This window comes from Anabas testudineus, chromosome 16 (assembly GCF_900324465.2).
Source record: "Anabas testudineus chromosome 16, fAnaTes1.2, whole genome shotgun sequence".
Lineage (NCBI taxonomy): Eukaryota > Metazoa > Chordata > Actinopteri > Anabantiformes > Anabantidae > Anabas > Anabas testudineus.
In genome coordinates, this window is record NC_046625.1 from 10,298,445 (window position 1) to 10,319,363 (window position 20,919).

The 20,919-nt window shown below is 38.9% G+C and overlaps 1 protein-coding gene across 1 annotated transcript; it reads right to left on the bottom strand.

The window, feature by feature from the left end:
* Positions 1-271: 271 nt before the first annotated feature.
* Positions 272-13,118, bottom strand: kcnj14 (potassium inwardly rectifying channel subfamily J member 14). Its single transcript, XM_026371868.1, has 5 exons — positions 12,970-13,118; positions 8,198-8,338; positions 4,903-8,019; positions 3,556-3,873; positions 272-3,243 (listed from the first exon to the last, which is right to left on the bottom strand). Exons 3-5 carry the CDS (start codon positions 5,950-5,952, stop codon positions 3,013-3,015), a joined length of 1,599 nt encoding a protein of 532 aa, XP_026227653.1. The 5' UTR covers positions 5,953-8,019; positions 8,198-8,338; positions 12,970-13,118; the 3' UTR covers positions 272-3,012.
* Between the last annotated feature and the right edge of the window lie 7,801 nt (positions 13,119-20,919).

The following is a 20,919-nucleotide window of genomic DNA, read 5'->3' on the forward strand; positions in this document are numbered from 1 at the left end:
TGCTTTATTCATAGGCCAGTTTGGCCGTCAATGGAAAAATATTCAAACCCCAAAACAGGTTTCTTCTTTTCTAGAAGTACTCATAGCCGCATTCCAGGTGGATTAGATGTATAGGCCACTATGTGTTGTCGTGAGGTTTGAGGCGTTTGAATAAATATAATATTGGCCTGATTAAAAGAACATAGTTTATTATAAAAGAGAAGAAATAAAAATGGCAACGATTTCAGTTTAATAATTTAACTCTCAAAGTGATGCAATTCAGTCAATAAGCTATATGATATTTATATTTTTATTTACATCAGAGGGTATTAACATTCTTCCACCATTTCTGACCATTGATAAAAATAAACACTCTTGGACATCCCAGGAAGAAACATGAACACTTTGTTGTTTCTTCTTTGGTAATAACATTATCTCTTTATCTTTTATAATTTTGTTAAAATGTTAATTGGAGCAGTTATTTCTGTCCCCATGTTTTATTTGCTTTAAAACACAATTGCAAATGCTCTATGCCTGAGGCAGCTCTGTCATTACATTTCAGCAGAGAGATTTTCCTACTCTTTGGGAAAATAAGGAAAGCTAACTACAGCCTTTGTTAGATTCAACTCAATAATTTATTAAAAATTAATGTATTACAGTGTATTTTACATTATGATCATCTATGATTTAAAAACATATGTAGTACGTGTAATGGCTGTGAGTAGTGAGTCCTAAGAAAGCATTAAATAAAGACTCTACCTTTTTATTTCTGTGTGGTGTTTAAAAAGCAATATCATAAATGAAGTGATAGCGCTGTAAGATCAAGTTACATTTCATGGAAGTGGAGGCAGGGTGAACAACATGACCCACCGCACAGCCTATAAATAGAACATGGTAGCCATAAAGGAGAAGAGTAAGGGAAGACAGAAAGATAGAACAGCATTGACGCAGGTACAAAGTTATCAATACCTCAGCTCTCTTGAGGTTACTGCAAAATACCTTTTCAATAACTCCAGTGAAACCCTTTGACTGATGGACCATGGTTAACTTATGCTCATCCAGCAACACCACTGTGCTGGATTAAAGCATCAGTGAAATTAGACATCAGTCTTCATGTATTATTTTAGTGCAAAGTACACAGAACAAGTTTCTTACTTGTGCGTTACAGGCTGTACAGGCTGATAACTGTTCAACAGTTTATATCATTCAGCACTTCAGATACTTAAGATTTCCCTAACCAACACCTTTTGTAATGGAACACTTAAATAATCAAGTCACATAATTTACTGTTATTACAAGATGTTAGTACAAGATCTAAATGTAACAAGAACAGTCCTTGGTGCTTTGCAATATAAGTGCAACTATCACATAGTCTACGGCATCTTCTTGTTACCAGAGCATGGTTATATACTGTACTACTCAGTCACTGAGCAAATTAACAGCAGTTATTTGCATTTTGTCTACGTTGAAGATCATACTCCAAATGGTGATAGGGTGATTGAAAAAAAACTGCCAGGTATGCAGACTTATGGAAATACATACAATAAAGCATATTTTAAATATGAAATTCACTACTGCTGCTGTAGGACCAGTTAAAAAACCTCTGGTTTGTTATAAAGGCACCACCCACTACAATGTACTCACATTTTGTGAGCAAAACCAACTGTAACACATTAGAATTAGGAGGGTGTCACGTGATTTTATGGGCACAAGATACATTTCTATGTAGCAGAAAAAGTGTAGTTTTCTTTCAGTCCTCATTAATTAATGTACATAATAGCCAGTTGTCATCACTCATTCCATTCTTTCCTCATACAACCTTTCTACTCAGTTTGTCTCTATACTGTTTTCGTGATGTTGGGGGTGCATGAAGACCTCCTGTGCATGTAATGAGCCAATGAAATTCATAGATTTTGCCCTCAAAAGGGTAATCCAAGGGACATTAAAGTGTCAAAACACTTATAATGTCATACTTCTATTTCTAATTACTAGAATCTAGAAGTAACACAGCAAAACAATACAGAAGCCAGCAACGCAAAACATGAGATATAAAATGTGGATAGCAGTGCAAGAAAGAAAATATGGTGATTAAATAGTCTGGACAACATCACAGGTAACTGTATCACTACAGTGATCAGAAACTCTATGATGCTTGCTCTGAAATGGCATTCAGCTCAACACAAAAACATTAAATGTTACAGTCGGTGAACATTTTTTGCATGAAACATAAAAAACAAGCCAAAAACACACAACGTGCAGGACATAACATGGAAAAGAAACTGCTCAAAACCGCTGCTAGTTTTCAGCTGTTTCTCCATATTACTGTTGTGCTGCTTTGGCTCTACAAGTAACCCAGTCCAATACTCACATTACATTCTCTCAACCCCCAAACGTCAAAGTACCACAAAAGGGGCACAATTCATACTTACCATAAGAAAATAAAACATCAAAGTGATAAGTAAGCATCAAAGTGGAATACATTCCTGAGTAGTAAGTACACTACTTTTCATTGCATACAGAAGCCACCTCCTCTAATTGAGGTCAAAATGTTCTCCAGGATCATAAACATTGAGGTGTTTTTGCAGGTTACAGCCACAGCAGGGTGCTGTTGCATATCCTGAGAGTCAGGCATTAGTACAAGACAAGAGTGTTGTGGTAGTGATGGGCCAGATGTGAGACTTCTTAGGCAAGTTTAAATGATTCTGAAAGATTGCCAGAACCAATCACACAACTCAGTGTGGTAAATAAAAAATCTCCCCAGTAGGCTGATGGCAAACCTTCCATTCTTGTCCATTTTGCTTCTATTTTTCTGTAAAATCTCTACAACAGTACTCATCAAACTCTCCTGTTCCTGTTCCTGTCTAATCACTGTAAACAACTGCAGTTTCCTAATGTTTATCCTGACACTGGTAAATTCCTGTCTGTTGTGGTCTGCACAGTTCTTCCTATTTAAACATCTCTTTTTCCCTGCATTTCCTCTGAACTCTTCAGCTTCCTTGTGTCTTTTCTCTTGGGGCCCTCTGTCCCACAAGTTCAATTGTAGTGGAGATGTTCTGCAAAGGATGGCCTTCGAGTCGGTGGGGAGGGACAGCCAGGATCTGGGCCAGGCTCATCATCAGGGGAAACAAGTTGCAGAGCCACTTCGTTCTCATAACAGAACGAGGAGCGTGAACTTTGAATGTATTTCTGCTCAGCTATCTCTTTAGCACTGCAAGAAGGTGTGTTGGGGATCACATATGTCCGATGGAAGAAAGAGTAGTCCACCTGTAAAAAGCAGAACACAAGTAAATTTAAACACACATTTTATTAACAAGACAGCGCCGATCTAAATTTGGACGCTGAGACATTTACTACATTTCATACATGCATATTTTGACCTGATGGGGAAGCTAGATGATGGGGCTTCCCAGACTGACTATAATTTTAGTGAGATTTTGTATGTCAGTACTTTAGATATTTCATTTTGAACTGTGCAAACTCTAGTGTAGCACTGACTACCATTTTATTTCAGGCTTAGCATTAAGAGAAGGGAATGGTTCATATTCTTCATCTCTCTCTCTATTCTTCTTCTCTGACCTGGTAGCAGTCTTTTCTCTCGAAGAGCACTGGTTCAAAGCGGTGTCCCCACAGAATTTCGGAAGCCACGTAAGAGCTGCGGCACTGTGTGGTCATGGCTGTGGCCTCCACCATGCCCTCAAGTATGACCACCACCTCCAACTCTGTGTCATTCTCCAGGGTCTTTTGGTCCATCTCGAAGAAAGGTGACTCGTCGTTTATCTCATGGACAATTGTCACAGGTGAGACCAAGAAGATGCGGTCGGTGCCGGTGTCGAATCCCACATTGATGTCCACATTGTCCAGCGGGAGGAACTCCCCTTCTGGTGTCACTCTTGACTGAGAGCAGGTTGGGAATAAAGAGTAAAACAAAGTCACTGTTTGATACATAAAGCTTTCCACATTAGATGATGCAATATTGATTTTCACATGTGGGGAAATATGAAATGGAGACTAGAAACGATTTTCAATACAAAACAAACACAAGCCAAAGACAGGCACAACATGATCAAGTAAAATACAATTAAACTGTAATTCTGGTTATAAAATGCAACACCACAGTACAAAATAAGGAAGTTCATCTGTCATAATAAAGGCTATATCGTATGAGATTCTTTTTCAAATCCACTATTTCCAAAGGTTAGCCGAGATTAAACTTCTCACCCTAACCTATAAACTTAGTTAGGATATTCAGAGGAATCCAGCAATGCAAGTCAAACCTCCCACGCCTGTCATTCATCCAACTTTTACTATGGAACAATATCCAGTACCAGTATTTAGAATTGTTTCTCTTTCGTCATCACAAACTTAATCCCATCATGCCCTTTCTGAACTCTGATATGGTCGTGCTATTAAAAGAGATCCAATTGTCTGTGCTGTAGCTTCAGTGCCCACAGATTTAGATCCTTTGGACAACTCTAGCAGAATAAAAACATGTATAAACACAGTAATAATGACATCAAAACATTCACAAAAAAGAAACATGCTTATAAGTACGCCATAGGACTAGACAGAAGGATAAACATAAGCACACACAGAGAAGAATCACCCAGCCCACATAAATACAGTACACACAAGAGAAAATGATATGATGAAGGACAATGGTTTCAGTTAAAGAATTGTGGGCAAGTTAATCCATGGTAAATCTTCCTAACCCCTGAGGGAAAATAAAACAAGCTCTCATTAACAACAGCCCACAGAATACAGGCCAGATGGTCTCTGTGCTCTCCCTTTCTCTCACAGAAGCCTGACCTCTATTTCTTGGTACTCAACTTTTTCCATCACAGTTTAAACTTCACTAAAGCACTTCTTACAAATGAAGGTTTATTTATGATCATCAACTCTTTGCATCATCATCCCTGCACTTACCTTCAGTAGCTGTGCTCTCACATGTGCCTCTACTAGGTGGCTCTTGCGTAGGTTTCCGACCCTCCACATCATGCAGAGTTTCCCATCCCTAAGTGCCACCACTGCTGTTTCAGAGAACACTAGTGTTTCGTTGCGCTTCTTGGGCTTGGCAATCTTTGCCATGACTGCCCCGATGATGAAGGCGTCAATAATGCAGCCCACAATGCACTGCAAAACGACCGCCACCACCGCCAGGGGACATTCTTCGGTCACACTTCTGAATCCGTAACCGATGGATGTCTGTGTCTCCAAGGAGAACAGAAAAGCAGCCATGAAGCTGTTCACTTGGAGGAAGCACGGCTCCTCAGCAACAGCCTCCCTATTAGACTCTCCTCCAGGCCCAGCCTCTCCTGATCCAGGAGAGGACCCTGAGCTGAGGGTAAGCCCAATGGAGAGATCCCCATGTGCAGAGGCAATGAGCCAAAAAGCAAATCCAAAGAGCAGCCAGGAGAGAAGGAAGGAGAGGGTGAAGATGACCAGCATCCAACGCCAGCGGATGTCCACACAGGTAGTGAAGAGGTCGCTGAGGTACCGCTGGCCCCTCTCGCTCATGTTGACGAAGGTGACGTTGCAGCGTCCGTCCTTGCCTACAAAGCGTTGTCGGGGCCGGCGGCTTGAACGCTTGGTGTGCCGGCGGCTGGTAGTGGAAGGGAATGAAAAAGAATCCCGGTCTGAGGATGAATGACCTTCTTCTCTTCCTCCTAGTCCACTCCTTTTCCCAGAGCACATACCCCCTGTTCTCATCCCTCCTTCTCCTCCAGCATCTCCCCCAGCTGTCTCTCCAATGGCACTCTGCCTCCGTGCATTGTTGGTGTTGCTCTGAAGAGGTAGAGCTTTTCCATTGAGGGCATGGGTTGGGGAGGGGCTTGTTGGGGTCCCTGAGCCTGTTGGGCTTCCCCCTGCCCTTGCTGTATCTGCAGCACTCTGTGCCAGCCTCATGACCTCCTCCTCTTCCACTGGCCCATCCACCACAGCACTGAAGCGGCGTTTCACACGTGCCGCTCCCATCATGTACTGCACCTGTCTCTTATCTCCTATGCAGATGTTCGCAGTTACTTAGTATTCCTCAACGGAGTAAAAGATGTTACAGTATGTGTGGTTTGTCAATCTCAGTCCTTACTGTAGGTCCATACTGGCCAGTAAGGACTTGGGGATGGTTTCCTCCAAGAACATTGGTCAATCACTTGTTTTTGTGTCTTTTCCACTTGTGCTAAGAAAAAGTTCTTTCTCACTGTGTATCCTTCAGCAATAGATCCACAAGTGCATTCATTAACATTAACAAGTCCCTTTTAATCATGCAAACATGTAAAACAACCCAAACTGAAAAAGAAGATGTCAACAGTAGCCCAAAAACTTTACTTCTGTGACCCCAATTCACAAAAACTGGTTTGAGAAGGAGTGGTAGGGCTGGGTTGATCTCAACAAGCATCGCATAAGCATGCAGGAGTGATTCTGGTCCGTTATGAACAATAAAAGGGAAGTCTTCAGCATGCATCCATTGATAAAAACTATAAGCTAACAATGAAATGGAGCAAGAGGATGGGGATAGAGACATTTTAAGGATACAGAACTCATTACTTTGCACCTTCCATATCTAATGACTGTGTAACTTCCATAAAAAGATGACAAATGAAGCATAAAAGACAGACAAAAAGAACTTAAAACAGTGGATGATATGACAAATTAATTACTAACATGCGGTCAGAAAAGCAAAAAAGCATGCCAGTTCTTACGAACAAAGTTTCCAGTTTTACAACCTCTTGGTTTAGGCATGGGAAAAAAGAAATACAGGAATTATCTACTGACATTTTTCATTATTACTAAATCAGTGCCAGTATGTCTTTTAGAAAGTACTATATGCAGTACACAATTTAGTGAGCAGATTTACACAGTGTATCTGTTTCAGAAGACTATGCAGTTGTATTCACCAGTCAGGGAAATATCACTTTAGCCCAACAAGAGGGGCCAAGCTGAAAGAACTGTGTTTTGTTTGCCATCTCCTGTTCAATCATGTCACTGCTTTAACTATTTCACATTTTCTTTCTAGGGGTCTGGATATGTTTTTGATGGCCATTGTCAGATTACTTGTTTTGCGTGGATAATATTGACCTCAACTACAGGTCTGTTAGCAACCTGCTCCAACAGTTGGTCTCTCAGGACTAGACATACCTCATTATAGTTTAGCCATACAGCTGAGAATACACCTATGCCTGACAAAAGATAAGAAGAGAAGAAAACAACAGAGACAGATTACGCTGATCTACTTGTGACGTTGATCCTGATTTTTAGATTCAAATGAAAGCTTTATATTGAGAGAAAAGGTAAGTACACAGGTCACCTGAGAACGTTTTCTACGAATATGTGGAGGTCTGGTGCCAAAGGTGACAGATGAAATACACACCACTGAAGGAGAAGACCTGAGAAGTGCTGAGAACTAATGTAGCTGGGAGCCTAACTGGGCTTGGATCGTAGCCTCCTACTTAGCAACCTTGCCTGTTTGAACCAGATCATAAAATGTAACATCCAAGAGAGTTGGTGCAAATAAATCTAATAATGTATGCAGATGTGAAGCGCAAATAAAAACATGCAATATATAAAAGTGCAAAAACTAAAATGTGCAAATACATATGGAAGCATAAAGAGAGGCTTGTATTGTTAGTATTTACCTTGTCCAACACTGTCCAGAGAAATCTACTACGGTATTTAGTGTTTTCACTTCCAGTCACATTGGACAGAATCTGCTCAACACTGGCAAGTACAAAGAGAACTGAAAAACATTCAACAAGAGCTACTGTTATAACTTATGTGGAAGGAACAACATTTCATTTAACCAGTAAGAACAGGGCAGAAAGTCTACAACAAATGGAAATGGGGAAAGAGATCCCTCCGGAAGTGAGAAGTGACGTAAGGGTTCATCTTCTCCTGTGTGTTGATCTCCCTTTATGACACATGTTGAGTAAAAGCACTGAGCTTTGTTGATTTGAGGAACAAATCACAGCAGAAGACAACAAAAGCCAGTTGGTATTTCAGTTCTCTTTACCGAGGTGTTGTCTGTTGGTTGTTTATCGCGCTGCAAGTCTTGAAACAAAAAGAGAGTATAAATTAAAAGTAAAGTCTAAATCACAAAATTGAGCTCCAACATATGTCTCTGTAGTTATCTTGTCAACTCTTGTCTTAAAACAGACATTTTACCCTTTTACTCATTTGACTCATCATTTCACATATATAAATAAATGCACGGTGATCAGAAACATACCATATATGATGTGGATCCTCGGATTCCTCACTGCAGAAATATGTTGGACGCTTTCATGGAAACAGTCTTAAATTGAAGAACCAAACTCTGTTGCAGATGAAAAAAAAATCTCACCTAGATGTACCTCTGCACTCATGGAGCCTGTGATGAGAAACAGAGGGAAATAATTAAGAAACATCTGGATTTCTGTACATTTAAGACTTAACTACAAATACGTATTTACACATATACCATTATAATTTTACAGAAAATCTAACAGAGTGCAGCAAATATTCATATATCCTTTGTACCGTTCTAAAAGGGCTGACTATATCAGAGGGATCCATAACACTTTAAAAGGAAAAGTTTGCAGGGTTCTCAATTTGGGACAGGAAATCAAGTCATATACTGTAATTAATAAGCAATGAGGGATTTAAGCCTATAGAAAGTTGGTAGGTGCGTTTTTTAGGCACAGGTTGAGATGGAACTGTAGCTTAGAAAAAGGACTTAGATAAAGCAGGAGTCTGGGTTGGTTGGAGCAAAGAGGTAGCACATCCTGCTGCGGAGATGGTGATATGCTGTGGATAACAGCTGTGCTCGTGACTCCGGTAATCTCACCGGTGGTTTGGTTAATCCTCTGAGGACTTACATAAGAGCTACGACTGTTATAGAAAGTAGCAAGAATATCTGTAAACACACACAGGTAGTATATGTTATGGCATTAACAGGATTTGGGATGACACAGGAAAATAATGACAATTTTAACCTCTTTTTTCTATTTATGCAGCCTTGCAAATAAAGTGATCACTGATTAATAATTTTAATAGAATGTAAGGACAGAAGAATTGACAGACTTCTTTGAGCATCCTTGGGACCAACAGAGTGTTCTTTAATGTTGTGAAACAGTGCTGAGACTCAGCAAGGATGAACAAAGAAATAAATTAACAAATAAAATGACAAACTGTTGATATATTATATATTCTGCTTGCTAATAAGTAAAATTACTCATTTCCTGCATGACATAACTTTATCTTTATCTTCTATAATTAGTCTTGCTTCATCCTTTTTTACCAAATACCATTGAGGTGGCTACTTTAACTACAGTGCTAAATCTAATAAAATTGTAAGATTTTTTAAAAGTGATCACGAATCACGTGGTGTTTTAAGGTCTAAATTCACATAAAATTGTCAGGTCTGTGCTCAATGCTCAGTTCATGAACAAATTTGGAGACAGTCGTGACCTTGATGTCTCTACTGTAGTTCCTGCCAACACCATCGAATGAACAAGCCCTCATGTCTGCTATCTCTGTGATTGGGCTGAAGTGTCGCTCGACAACTGACGGCTGTAGCTGGAGGAGGTGATGAGGGAAGTGTGTGCGTGTGTGTAGGTAATGTGAGAGTGCACGTGTCCCTGTGTTGCCTAATCTTATCATGGCGAGGTGGCAAATATCTCAAATAACTCTTTGTATAAATACATTGATGCAGGCACGTGTGAGAAAACTGTCCGTGTGCACTTCACACTGTCAGGACCCCAGATCTGCAGTCTTCTTTATATGACCTAGCCTGGAAGATGTGATTACTAATGTTTGTGAGCCCTTTAAAGCAAACTGTGTTACATCATATAGCTATTATTCTTTGATGTTCAATGAACAGGACAATATTTTACATTCCTTTTCCATTCTGGCATATTTACTGATATTCACAATTAAACAAGTAAAGCTCATAAATGAACTCGAGCTGCACAGATTACTTGATCAAGAGAAAATTAAATGGCAACTACTTTTATGCTCATGCTAGTATTTGTTTTAAATAAATTCTCAGACAAAAAAATGTGGTCCACATCTTCACATCATCACATTTTAGCATATTTGTTTACTTTGTCTTTTTAGCTATAGCATAAGGGCCATAGCATTTGGACTTGATTGCTTAGGACCATATAGTTAAATTATATTAACACTAAAATTCATTACAAATTTTAAGCCAAGTAATTTTTCATTACTTAAAAAATGAATGGCCACCAAAACAAAGTTGTTGATTCCAGTCTCACTGGTGTGAATTGACACCTAACTAACACTGTAGTCCTTTTGAGAACTATGTTAATGCAAAAAAACATTGTACAGCAAACATCTTATATTATCTTATTTGCTTTGACAGTGAAGTTCAGAAATCTCCTACCACAGTAATCCAGGTTCACCACCTATCTTTCTCTCCTTTCTAACATTGTGTCATGTATTCACTCTTTCTGTGGCACCTCCCCTGTCAACTTTCTATCCAGATTATCTGAGCATATTAAGATGTTATGTGCCCAGATTAGGTTTGCAGAGAATATGATTTCAGCGTCATTGAAAAAGCCACTGAATAAACCATTCTTCATGTTGCTGTGACACTTGACACAAACCTGTCACATGTGATCTGTCCTATTTCCTGTTCTTCTTTTCTAAAGTAATATTCACAATCTAATTGTGCTCTTTGAAGTGTTTCATGTGCCATTAATGCTGTGGGGATGGGAAGTTTAACAGACACTGTGGATGCAATGTACAACACAAAACCTAAGTGCTGCTCTGCATTGCAAAGCCACAATGCAAATATGGGGACATCAATACTTTATATTGATCAGTAGAGGATAAAAACCAGGGCACTGAATGGGTCACTCTCTCTGTGTCACATGACTCTATCTGAGACCTATTTCACACAACTGTTTTTATTTCAGACTTTATATTTAGTATAACATTAAATTAACCAACACACAAAGGGTTTATTGCATCAGCCCTAACTGCCTAACAGTATCAAATAAATGCACAGTACATTACAGCTCTGCAGTGATCTCTTTTGTTTTTATCCGATCTGATCGATAGAGCTGTAGTCAAGTGTTGATCTGGCATCATTCATATGTTGTAGCTGATGGTTGCAGCACCAAACATGAACAACTGTTGCATCATACACAGTAAAATCCGGCTGGTGGATATTAGTATTATTACCTATCTCTCCATTAATTTTAAAAACACTTTATTAACAGTGTATTGTCTGTGTTGAAACAATGAATGGATATGATCTTATGCTAGTAGCGGCTAACTTAGCCTCAGGCTGAAAACTTCAAGCAGAGATTAGAAGCAGGTTACAGCGAGTTACATCACTTCCTCTATTACACTCACAGATTATTTTTTGGCTCCAGCTGATGCTGACTCAATTGACATCACTTCAGTCTATTCATCAGGTTTTAAAAAGCTCCCTCAGCACCCAGAAATATGCTACGATAAGATTAGTGTTGTTAGTGTTGATGTTTTGTCAGTAAAAAAAAATATTTTCAACTCCATGCTCCAGTGGGTATGATTAGGTTAATTGTTTATTTAGTTATTAAATAATTTGAGTTCTGAACTGGACACACATTTGGAAATCACTGCTGAACAATGAACACACACACTGACATCTGACAACAAGAACAAGTCTGGAGTCCTTTTGGCGCTGGGCCTTATTCCATCTAATTAAAACTTTTCTGTTGTTGTTGTTGTTCCTCCCTCAGCTGTGAGCTGTGTTTGAGGTCATCGTGTGATGACGACCAAATTAATCTGGGGAGTTAAGATGCTGCAGGTTGCAATGTGCTGGTTATAACTGCAGAAGTATTTTCTAATTTACAGAATACTTAGTGTAAACTGAATAATAATTTCCCAATTCACTTTTTTGTATGCTTGTATTTACTGTATACCCAGACTGCAGTATTAGATTATATTATAAAGTAGGAATGTTTCTGTTTTTCTGTTTAGTCAGCAAAAAAATAAAAAATAAATAAATAAATAAAGGAAAAGACCCAGTGTACCCTGAAACAGCACAGATCTGAAGTTTGTGCACAAAACAACATGACAGGGCTCCTCAGAATATCTGGTTACAAAGATGTTGATGTCTAACGTGTGTGTATACCTAACATCAAAAGTGCTGTTTGCAACCAAAGCTATGTTTAATATACTTGGGTGTTGACGTTTCAATGACGCAGACATTTATCAAGCAGAGAGGGTCTCTCATAACATGCTATCAAGTTGCATTAAGCTGGAAACATACATTTTCATTGTACTGGGTTGACTGAGGTTGAATTTATAGTACAAGTCATATTTTCTAAAATGGATCTATAAGGACCTTTAGAAAAAGGATCAACTGAGGAATAAACGGTTGTCATCTTGTAATCCTGTACTTCAACCACTTGTGTACCTCTTTAAAAAACAGACCTTGCTCCTTGATTTAAACTTGTTTTATCCACCAGATGGATGCAATAAACATATGGATCCTATCTACCTGTGTTTAGCAGCACCTGTGGTGTACTGCAGTGTACACGTGTTTCACAGCAGGCTGTCTCAGAAGCATTACATGATTTTAAAACCTATTTGTTGTCAGTTCAGAACTTGCAAAAACAAAAAAAAGGATTAAAGTCTAAATCATCTGGGCACACCAAGCTCTCTGACCACCTTATCTGTTTGTTGCTCATTGTTTCCTATTTATTTATTTTTCCAGTCCTGCACCTAACAAGTTAACCCTTCACCAATCAATCTCTTTTAGATCCAGAATCAAACTAAATACACGATATAGAAATGTGCTTAACAATGACACGGTGGAAACTAATCTTCCTTATGGTTTTGAAATAATAAACAATCACGTGGTAACTCAGCAAAACAGCATTTGTAACAATAACGTTATTTCTGTATTTGACAGTTTACAGAGAAGCTGCGACACAGGTGAAGTAATATATAACATCAAGGGAAAAGACTTTCTAACCAACAAAGGTTATGAAGTCGCTCATCACTTACCCGCCTCGACGCCTTCTGTTTATTTTAGTCCTTTCTTTAATTGTATTTAACGAGTTGTTAATAAAAAAAAAAAAAAAAAAGAAGAATAAAACAATGATTGGAGCTCGAGAGCGAGCTGCCCCGTGCTGCCACCGGTCCTGTCAGCTGCCCGCGAGCCCTCAGGTGGCGGACGAGCGCGCGCACGTGACCTCCGCGCGCTTCTCCGAACTGCCAGCGTGACCTTGTCGCGAGTCCACCGCGCGTGGGCCCAGAATTAAAACACACCGACGATGGTAATAATAAATATATAAATAAATAATAATCCTAATTTAGAGGTTATTATATTGCAGGGTAAACTTTATGCCTACTTTATGTGAATTTTAAGTAATATTTGATCGTAGCATATGCCTCTATAAATACCTTCATCCGTTTAAAAAGCGCTTGAGATGCCCTTTTTCCACTTTTTATACTTCATTCTTACACTACAAGATAGGCTACATTATAATCATACTCAATAAACCTGCCTTTTGTTGTTTGTTTATTATACTTTATAATAAATAGTAAACTTTACAGCCAACAACACGAGTTTGCCACACTATTAAAAATGGTGTCAATAAAGATAATTTGAATTTAAATTTGAATGTTAAAGTAAGATACACACATAGTGACAGAAAGTGAAAGGAAGTGACCATTGTCGTGTGTGTGTGTGTGTGTGTGTGTGTGTGTGTGTGTGTGTGTGTGTATGTGTTTACTAATACTTAATCTGATTTAATCTCAGTCAAGGCGACCAAGAAGTGACCTATGATGTCATGAGCTCAGTCACTGTATGGAAATAAGGTGACTGAGGACAGAGGGGAAAAGTGACAAAATGCTGCAGCAGATCCACATCAGCTGCATCCAGCAACAGCATCATGTCAACATCTGGACAACAATATATTAATTTAGCTGTTTAATTAAAAGATTTGACGCTGTCACTACAAACGTTTTGAGTTCAGCTTTCATGATGTGTTTAGATGAGTATAGACTCCATCCGAATCACATACATCCGGATGCCCATTTCATTACTAATTGCATAAGAGTTTGTGTAAATGCACCTATTGCAACTGACCGATGGAAAACTGTTTGGGAGGGGCACGGGCCAGAGACCCAGAGAAAGAGAGACATAGATGTGGGAGGTCGTTATGTGAGAATTATTGAATGAAACATTAGAAGATGAGAAAATATTTATCTTCTTCTCATTATTATAATTAAATTGATTGAATTGATGAAGATTATATTTTATACCTGTATAAACAAAAAAGATCACTTTTAAAGCTGTTTATGATTATAACAGCAAATGGTATTCTGTTTCTTTTTTTTAAATAATGTGATCATGGGATAATAATATCTTCTATCTAATTATCAATATAGCATCTCAACGTGAATTAAAGGTTTATTAGCACGAGTGTTTAAAATTCATTACTCTCATAATTACTATCTCTCTCACGCTTTCCAATCATGTCCTGTCATCTCTTTACTACCACTTCTCAGATAAAGAGGCATAAAAATGCCAAAAATACGTTTTAAAATGTGGTAAACTGTGTTTATTGTGACTGAGTTCCTGTGTCATGTAAACAGTGTCGGACTTGATCCGATTGTGGTAAACCTTTGGAGCTGCAGTTGCATCTGGGGCAGAACTTTCCTTTTTACTTGTTTGACTAGTAATGAGGCATAAAACCACCAGCAGCTCTCATTTCTAACAGCTCAACATTTCCACTGTGGAGCAGTTACTGTCATACAAAGGTATTTACAGTGAATCATTTAATGCACAGCGGTAATTTGGAAACTTCATATGGTGCCTTCTTGGATTCAGTTATTGTAATATAGTGGGAACATCTGCAGGAGCGTTGCAATGTGACGGGTGCAGACCCCAGGTTAAAGCCCTACATTATTACATAATTACTCCATTATCATTTTTGGATTAAGCATGTGCAAATGCAATGCTGAATCTGAGCCACCAGTGGGCAGATTGAAACTATTTTTGCTTCCCATCAGAAAACCTGCAGTCAAATTCAGTACCTGAACACTTTGCATTGCAAACCGGTGATTAGATAATTAAACTGGGTGGCTGCAGACTGACCAGGGGCTACACACCTGGTTTTAGAGGGTTTAATTACAAGCCAAGGTTTAAAATCAGCAGCTGTGCAGACACTAAAAGAGAAGTACTTCACACCTTAAGGTGTTTTACGACTAGAGACAAGAGAGAAGCAATACCTGCTTTCATGTGTGGATTTATAGAAGCTTGTTTAAAGTAAAAGGCTATTTGTGAGTTTGGAATGTAACATGGATTCTGGTATTATTGATCATTTTCTGTGAAGTAAAAGTGCAAAAAAAAAAAGTTTTTAACAGGTCAATTTCATCACTTTGCTTTTACACCCATTCACAGCAAATCACGGGTTGGGATTTGTTAAGCACTTTTGCTTGGTTTGCTAAAAGTTCACTTCCCTGCAAGCTAGTTAAAGGCTGGCTGCTCCAATAATGCTCAATGTGAGTCTGCACAAGGCTGATCTGATTTCTGCTGATTGAGCAGACTCAGGCTCAGCAACCTGTAACAGGTTCCAGATTTTGTCATGGTCACACAAGGTCCAAATCTAATGCTCCATGATTTCAGGGGTAGGCGCATATTGGTTCAGTGTGTGGTGTCTTCTGTCAGCATTACAGACAAAAGGCTGGGATTCTGTGCAGACTACAATCTACATTTGTCCTGCTAAATGATTTTCACGCTTTTCATTTCCAGGAAGATTTTCCTTCCTCCCCATTAAGTATTAAAATGTGTTGCTTAATAATCACCTTGCAAATTAACAATCTGATCTGAGACACAAGTAATCTCAATATGAGAAATAAAACAAGCAAAACCTTTAAGTATAACATTTCTCATTTAAATCCCTGTGCCCACAGGGATGTATTTAAATGACTCACCAAAAGCTCAAAACCAATAGAAATTTAGTTTAGTATTAAAAATATTTATATTTGAGGAACTGGGATTGACTTGTTTTTTGCTCATGTCTCTAGCAGCAAATCTGGGAACATGGCCACGCTGAAGATCATAGTGTACTTTCACAGCACAAACTCTTGGCTAGGTATCGAAACAGGAGAAATCTGATGTGCATCTATAAACACAGATAGGCAGCAGGGGAGGGAAAAGGGATCAATAACTCATCACAAGTTGTGAGTCAACCTGGTCCAACAATCATTTATCACACATGAAAATGTCCACCCATTTAATCAAGGCTACAATAGTGAGGACGGTCAACCAGCGAGCAATTTGTCAGTCAGTTTGCTCAGAAATGCAAAAGCTAATTAATGAAATGAATGAAGAAAGCAAGGACAGCCGGGAAAAAGGTTAGGGAGTGGTTAGTGCTTATGTGTTGGGCATTTGTCATGCTGTGACTACCCACTGATTAGACATGTTACTGCCCCTTCTTCTGGATGTGCTGCATAAATAGATGAAGATATACAGAATAATAAAGTCTGTTTTTGCAAGGGAGTGTGAGCGTATGATCTCAAGCTCCATTTTGTTTTCACATGCGCAACCTCTGGTGAACTCCCAGTAGCACTTAGACACCTCAGGGACCATTTGGCTCTGTGATATCCTGACATCTGAGGTGCAGAAACATATGTGTAGCAGAGAACATTGCAAAGCGAGGTGCACATTAGTATAGTTAGTGTAATTAAACATATCTGTTCAGTACAAAGGACAGACTCATAGGAATAGTTATGTTTGCTTTCAGGTTTCTATTCAGATACTGTAGCTCTGAATTCTTGTGATTTCTAAAATAATTGTTAACTGAAGGAAGCTGGACGACAATTCATTGGACAGTTGATTAATCTATTCAGAAAACTGATCCACAATTATGGATTTAAATTATTTTATGAACAAAAAGTTTTCTTTTTCGTTTGTCTACTGAATAAGCAAAATGAATACAGGTTGTACTGTTGGTCAAGCTAAACAGAGATTTATGATTTAAAGGTGTCACCTTGGGCTTTACAATATTGTGAACACAGTGTTTTAAATTTTAAAGTTGCCCTTTAATCAACTAATTGACCGAATGTAATCTGGATATTATTCAATAGGCTAATAAAAATAATTGGTACAGATCAAGTGTACAGTAGATATGGACAAACAAATTATTAGTGACACGAGTTTATGTGTTGACAGATCAAATCAATAAATCATACACTCAGAAACACTTGACCACACCAGTACTTTCTCTATGCCATCATCTTCCTGCCTCATATATTTGCATACTAAAGACTGATGCAGATTAATTAATAAGGGGAAATGCACAGACTGCAGGTCAAAGAGCTGGAACAAAGCCCACAGCTCAGGTAAATGTAATTAGAAAATATATAATGTGTCTGCACACACTGAGATTGATGTGTTCTGACAAAGACAAATAAACAGCACAGTACTCAGAGTCTTCAGCCTCCTTTCTCGTGCTCCCCTTCCAAACGTCTGGTTTCACCGTTAACCATCAGTGTTCTTCTTTTACCCCACTTCAGACTCAGAAAGCACCTGATATCACTTCATTAAAACTGATTCAACATTTTCATCTATGTTGTACCTGCACATCTCCTTGTATGAGGGAGCCTAGACTTCTCAACCCTCCATGGTCCTCTCCCCCCTCTGTCCTATTTTGGCAGGCCTATGCCAGGTATTTGTTCAAATTCCTCACACCCCGTGGGGATAGGTATGTCCCCCTCTTCCCTCTCAGCCCCTCTCTCGTCTTTACTGCCTGTCTCTGTCTATCTTATGTACGCCAGCACATGTATGAAGCAGCCAGTGTGGACTCCCCACCACCAACACGAGGCGTACAGCCGACACATTTTACTGGCTAGTCACAACTAAATCATTTCCAAGTTGTTCGGCCTCTTGAAGCTGGCAAACCACAGCTGTGGGTTCGACAGCCTATGGGCCAAAAACAACTTGGTGGATAACATGCAACTGTGAGCTGCTTCTGATAACTGCTGAAAGACCCGTTTATTCTGCGATGTTGTCATAGCTTTAAGTAAGACCACTTATTACATCTACCAGTTAAACTTTTCTCTGACATGGAAAAATGTTGACAGAGGCGAGCGTACTGGATAATTAATTTCCTCAAGAATTTAAACACCAAATCATCGTATAAATCCCTTGGTGGGGTGTGAGATGCTGTGTGTTTGAACATGAGCTGATGTGGTATTGACATTGGGTCAGAGCTGAAGTGTGTTACTTATTGCAGTGCATCACGAAATGACAGCAAATACCAGTGATACGCTGGCTCAGTAGGTCTGTCTCTCTGCCCTTCCCACTCGAGAGAGTCGAACATTCAGTCTAACGCTGCAGATTTCCATTTATTCTTAAATTTTTCATTCATTCTCTTTTTTTTTTCAACTTGTAGGAGTTGAACTCCATGAACTGAAGCACTAGCAACTCCGCTGAGTTTTACTATTGAGAGATTAAAAATAGAAAGTTGTAAGTCAGTCATAAAAATATGAAAGCACATATTTAGTTTGTGTGTTTTACAGTTTACCTATATCACTACATTCATTTGTTTTTCATATAAACCACCCCTTCAAATGCTCCTACATCATTAATGCTGAATAAACCAGTTTGCTCTCCTTATGTTATAAAACACCCAGGTTTCATAAATCCATCATAACAAATTAGTAGCTTTCAAACTTTAATGTAGTGGCCATTGGCCGTGATTTATGATTATTTGCCAAAATACGTTGTTGCAGAACCATTTATGGGCATATTCTTTATTTTCATGGAAAGTCTTTGTAGTGTGCTCATGGTGAGATTTATGCCTGGCTCAAAGGTACTGAAACCATAGAGAGTCATCAAACTATGATCACACATTCTGTAAATTCCCCCAAATGTGGTTGTAAAACATGTAAAATATTAACTTTATCTGTGATTAAAATTCTTATAGCACTACTCAGCTGTGGAACAGCTTAGTCAGGGTGCCTTTTACTGAAATGGACAAACAGCAATTATGAATATTTTGGGATATCATATTAATGGTTATAGAGTGAAATCTATAATTGGGAACATCATTATTTCTGTTTCCTTGACTAAATAATCATTTAATTCTCTGTCGGGGGGGCTCCATAGACCCCAGTTCACGCACACACAGCTTAATTAATATTCAGACCTATGCAGGATAAGCCCGCTCACTCAGCATCCCATCCCACCCCCTTTTCCACTAACTCACACACACTCCTCTCCCACTGACTCAGACACTGAGCTGCACTCAGCACAGGACAAGACACAGAGATCTGATCACAAAGTTTGGAGGAAGATTGTCACCATTTAACTGCGCCACCTCCTCCTGTTCCTCGTCCTGTTCAGATAATCCTAATTTCTGTGCTTGAACAAATCGCAGGGATTTCAATGCAATGAATGAGTAAGAGAGAAATCTCACAATGGAAACTGAACTTTTTCATCAAATTCATGGAGTAATATTTCAACAGCGTCTGGGATTAAACTGTTCTAAGGTAAGTCAAGGGACACAAATATCAGGATTTAATGTCTAGGTCTGTACAGTATCAATCCTGTCTGGATTATTTTAACATTGTTAGACTCCTAAAACAGTCTAATTACAATAAAATATCATGTTTTTCCTTGTGTTTGTGTAAATCATATTGTGAATCACAATGTGTACATTATTAGGTTCTATTCTGAAGTGTTTGGGTGCCTGCAATAGGCTAAATATCTCAAAGGGCCTAAAATAAATTATTGCTAACAGTGTGGCCTTCACATAAGCCAAGCTGAATCAGGTTGCTTACAAAATTATTTAACTTCTGAACAAAGAAAACAAAGTTGTTTGTCTATTGGAATACGCATAGATACATTTATATGTTATATCAGAGCTAATTCAGCTGTTAGAGAAGCAGTGGCGTGGATGAGCTTACAAGGTAGCTGTTATTTAAAGGGAGCTGGTAATGTATGGAGGCACACAGCACTGCAGGGGTTTGGCTGCTCCTCTACAGTTCAACAGTAGCTCTTAACCCCGGTGCCGCCTGGGTCACATGTGTCAGAGGCAGTTTCTGTCCACTTTGATGTCACTGCAGATCATATATCTACAGAAAGCCTTATGTCTTGGACGAAATGGTTTGTCTCACAACTGCTAAAATAATGTCATCACAAATATCACCACGCTCCGCCGCTGCTCCAGTTAATTATTTCAGATTAAAATACAACTACATAACGTTGTCAGCGACGACAGGCTCCCTGCACTATGCACTGGCACTGCAGATCCACACCCAAAACGCTGGTGCACAAAAATGCACAATATACACCAAGAAATGTAAACTCGGTCTTAGATCTTTTAAGGCAGGTTAGTTCCATGACTAGCGCTCCACTTAGAGTAACTGCTGCCCAACTGTTGACCTTAAGAAGCACAAGAACAAGCCTTCAGCAGTTTCAGCCTAGATTTACAGCCTTCAATTGGAGCCCTCCTACTTTGAAAATTTAATTATTTTACTAAAACCATGACAGCTTCACTTGGCTTTCCTGCGCAGCTATAAAACTGTAAAGGCTGCATCAGCCAGAGCATGTTTCTGCTAAAAAATAAACCGTCGTGGCATTTTCATTTCTACATGTTTATTTGACTTTATTCATTTGATCTGTTCTCATCGCTCAGACATAGGCACACACATCACTTTGAAGCACGCTCAGAAATCCAAAACTGGCTTGTAGTTTTGTTGACCTTCACTAATTTCAAACAAAATCACCAGAAACAGCAAAGATACTGCAATGATAAAAAAAAAACTAACCATATTTTCTTTTGTTGTCGTTTCCACCTGCTTCTTCCTTTTGACCCACTCCACCCCACCTCCCTCTTCTCTGTCCCTGCTGAAACTGCACCTTTTCTGAAACAGACTGACCTTTAAACATTCACCACCTGTATTCATTATAACTTCCTGAACTTTTCATATTTTCGCATT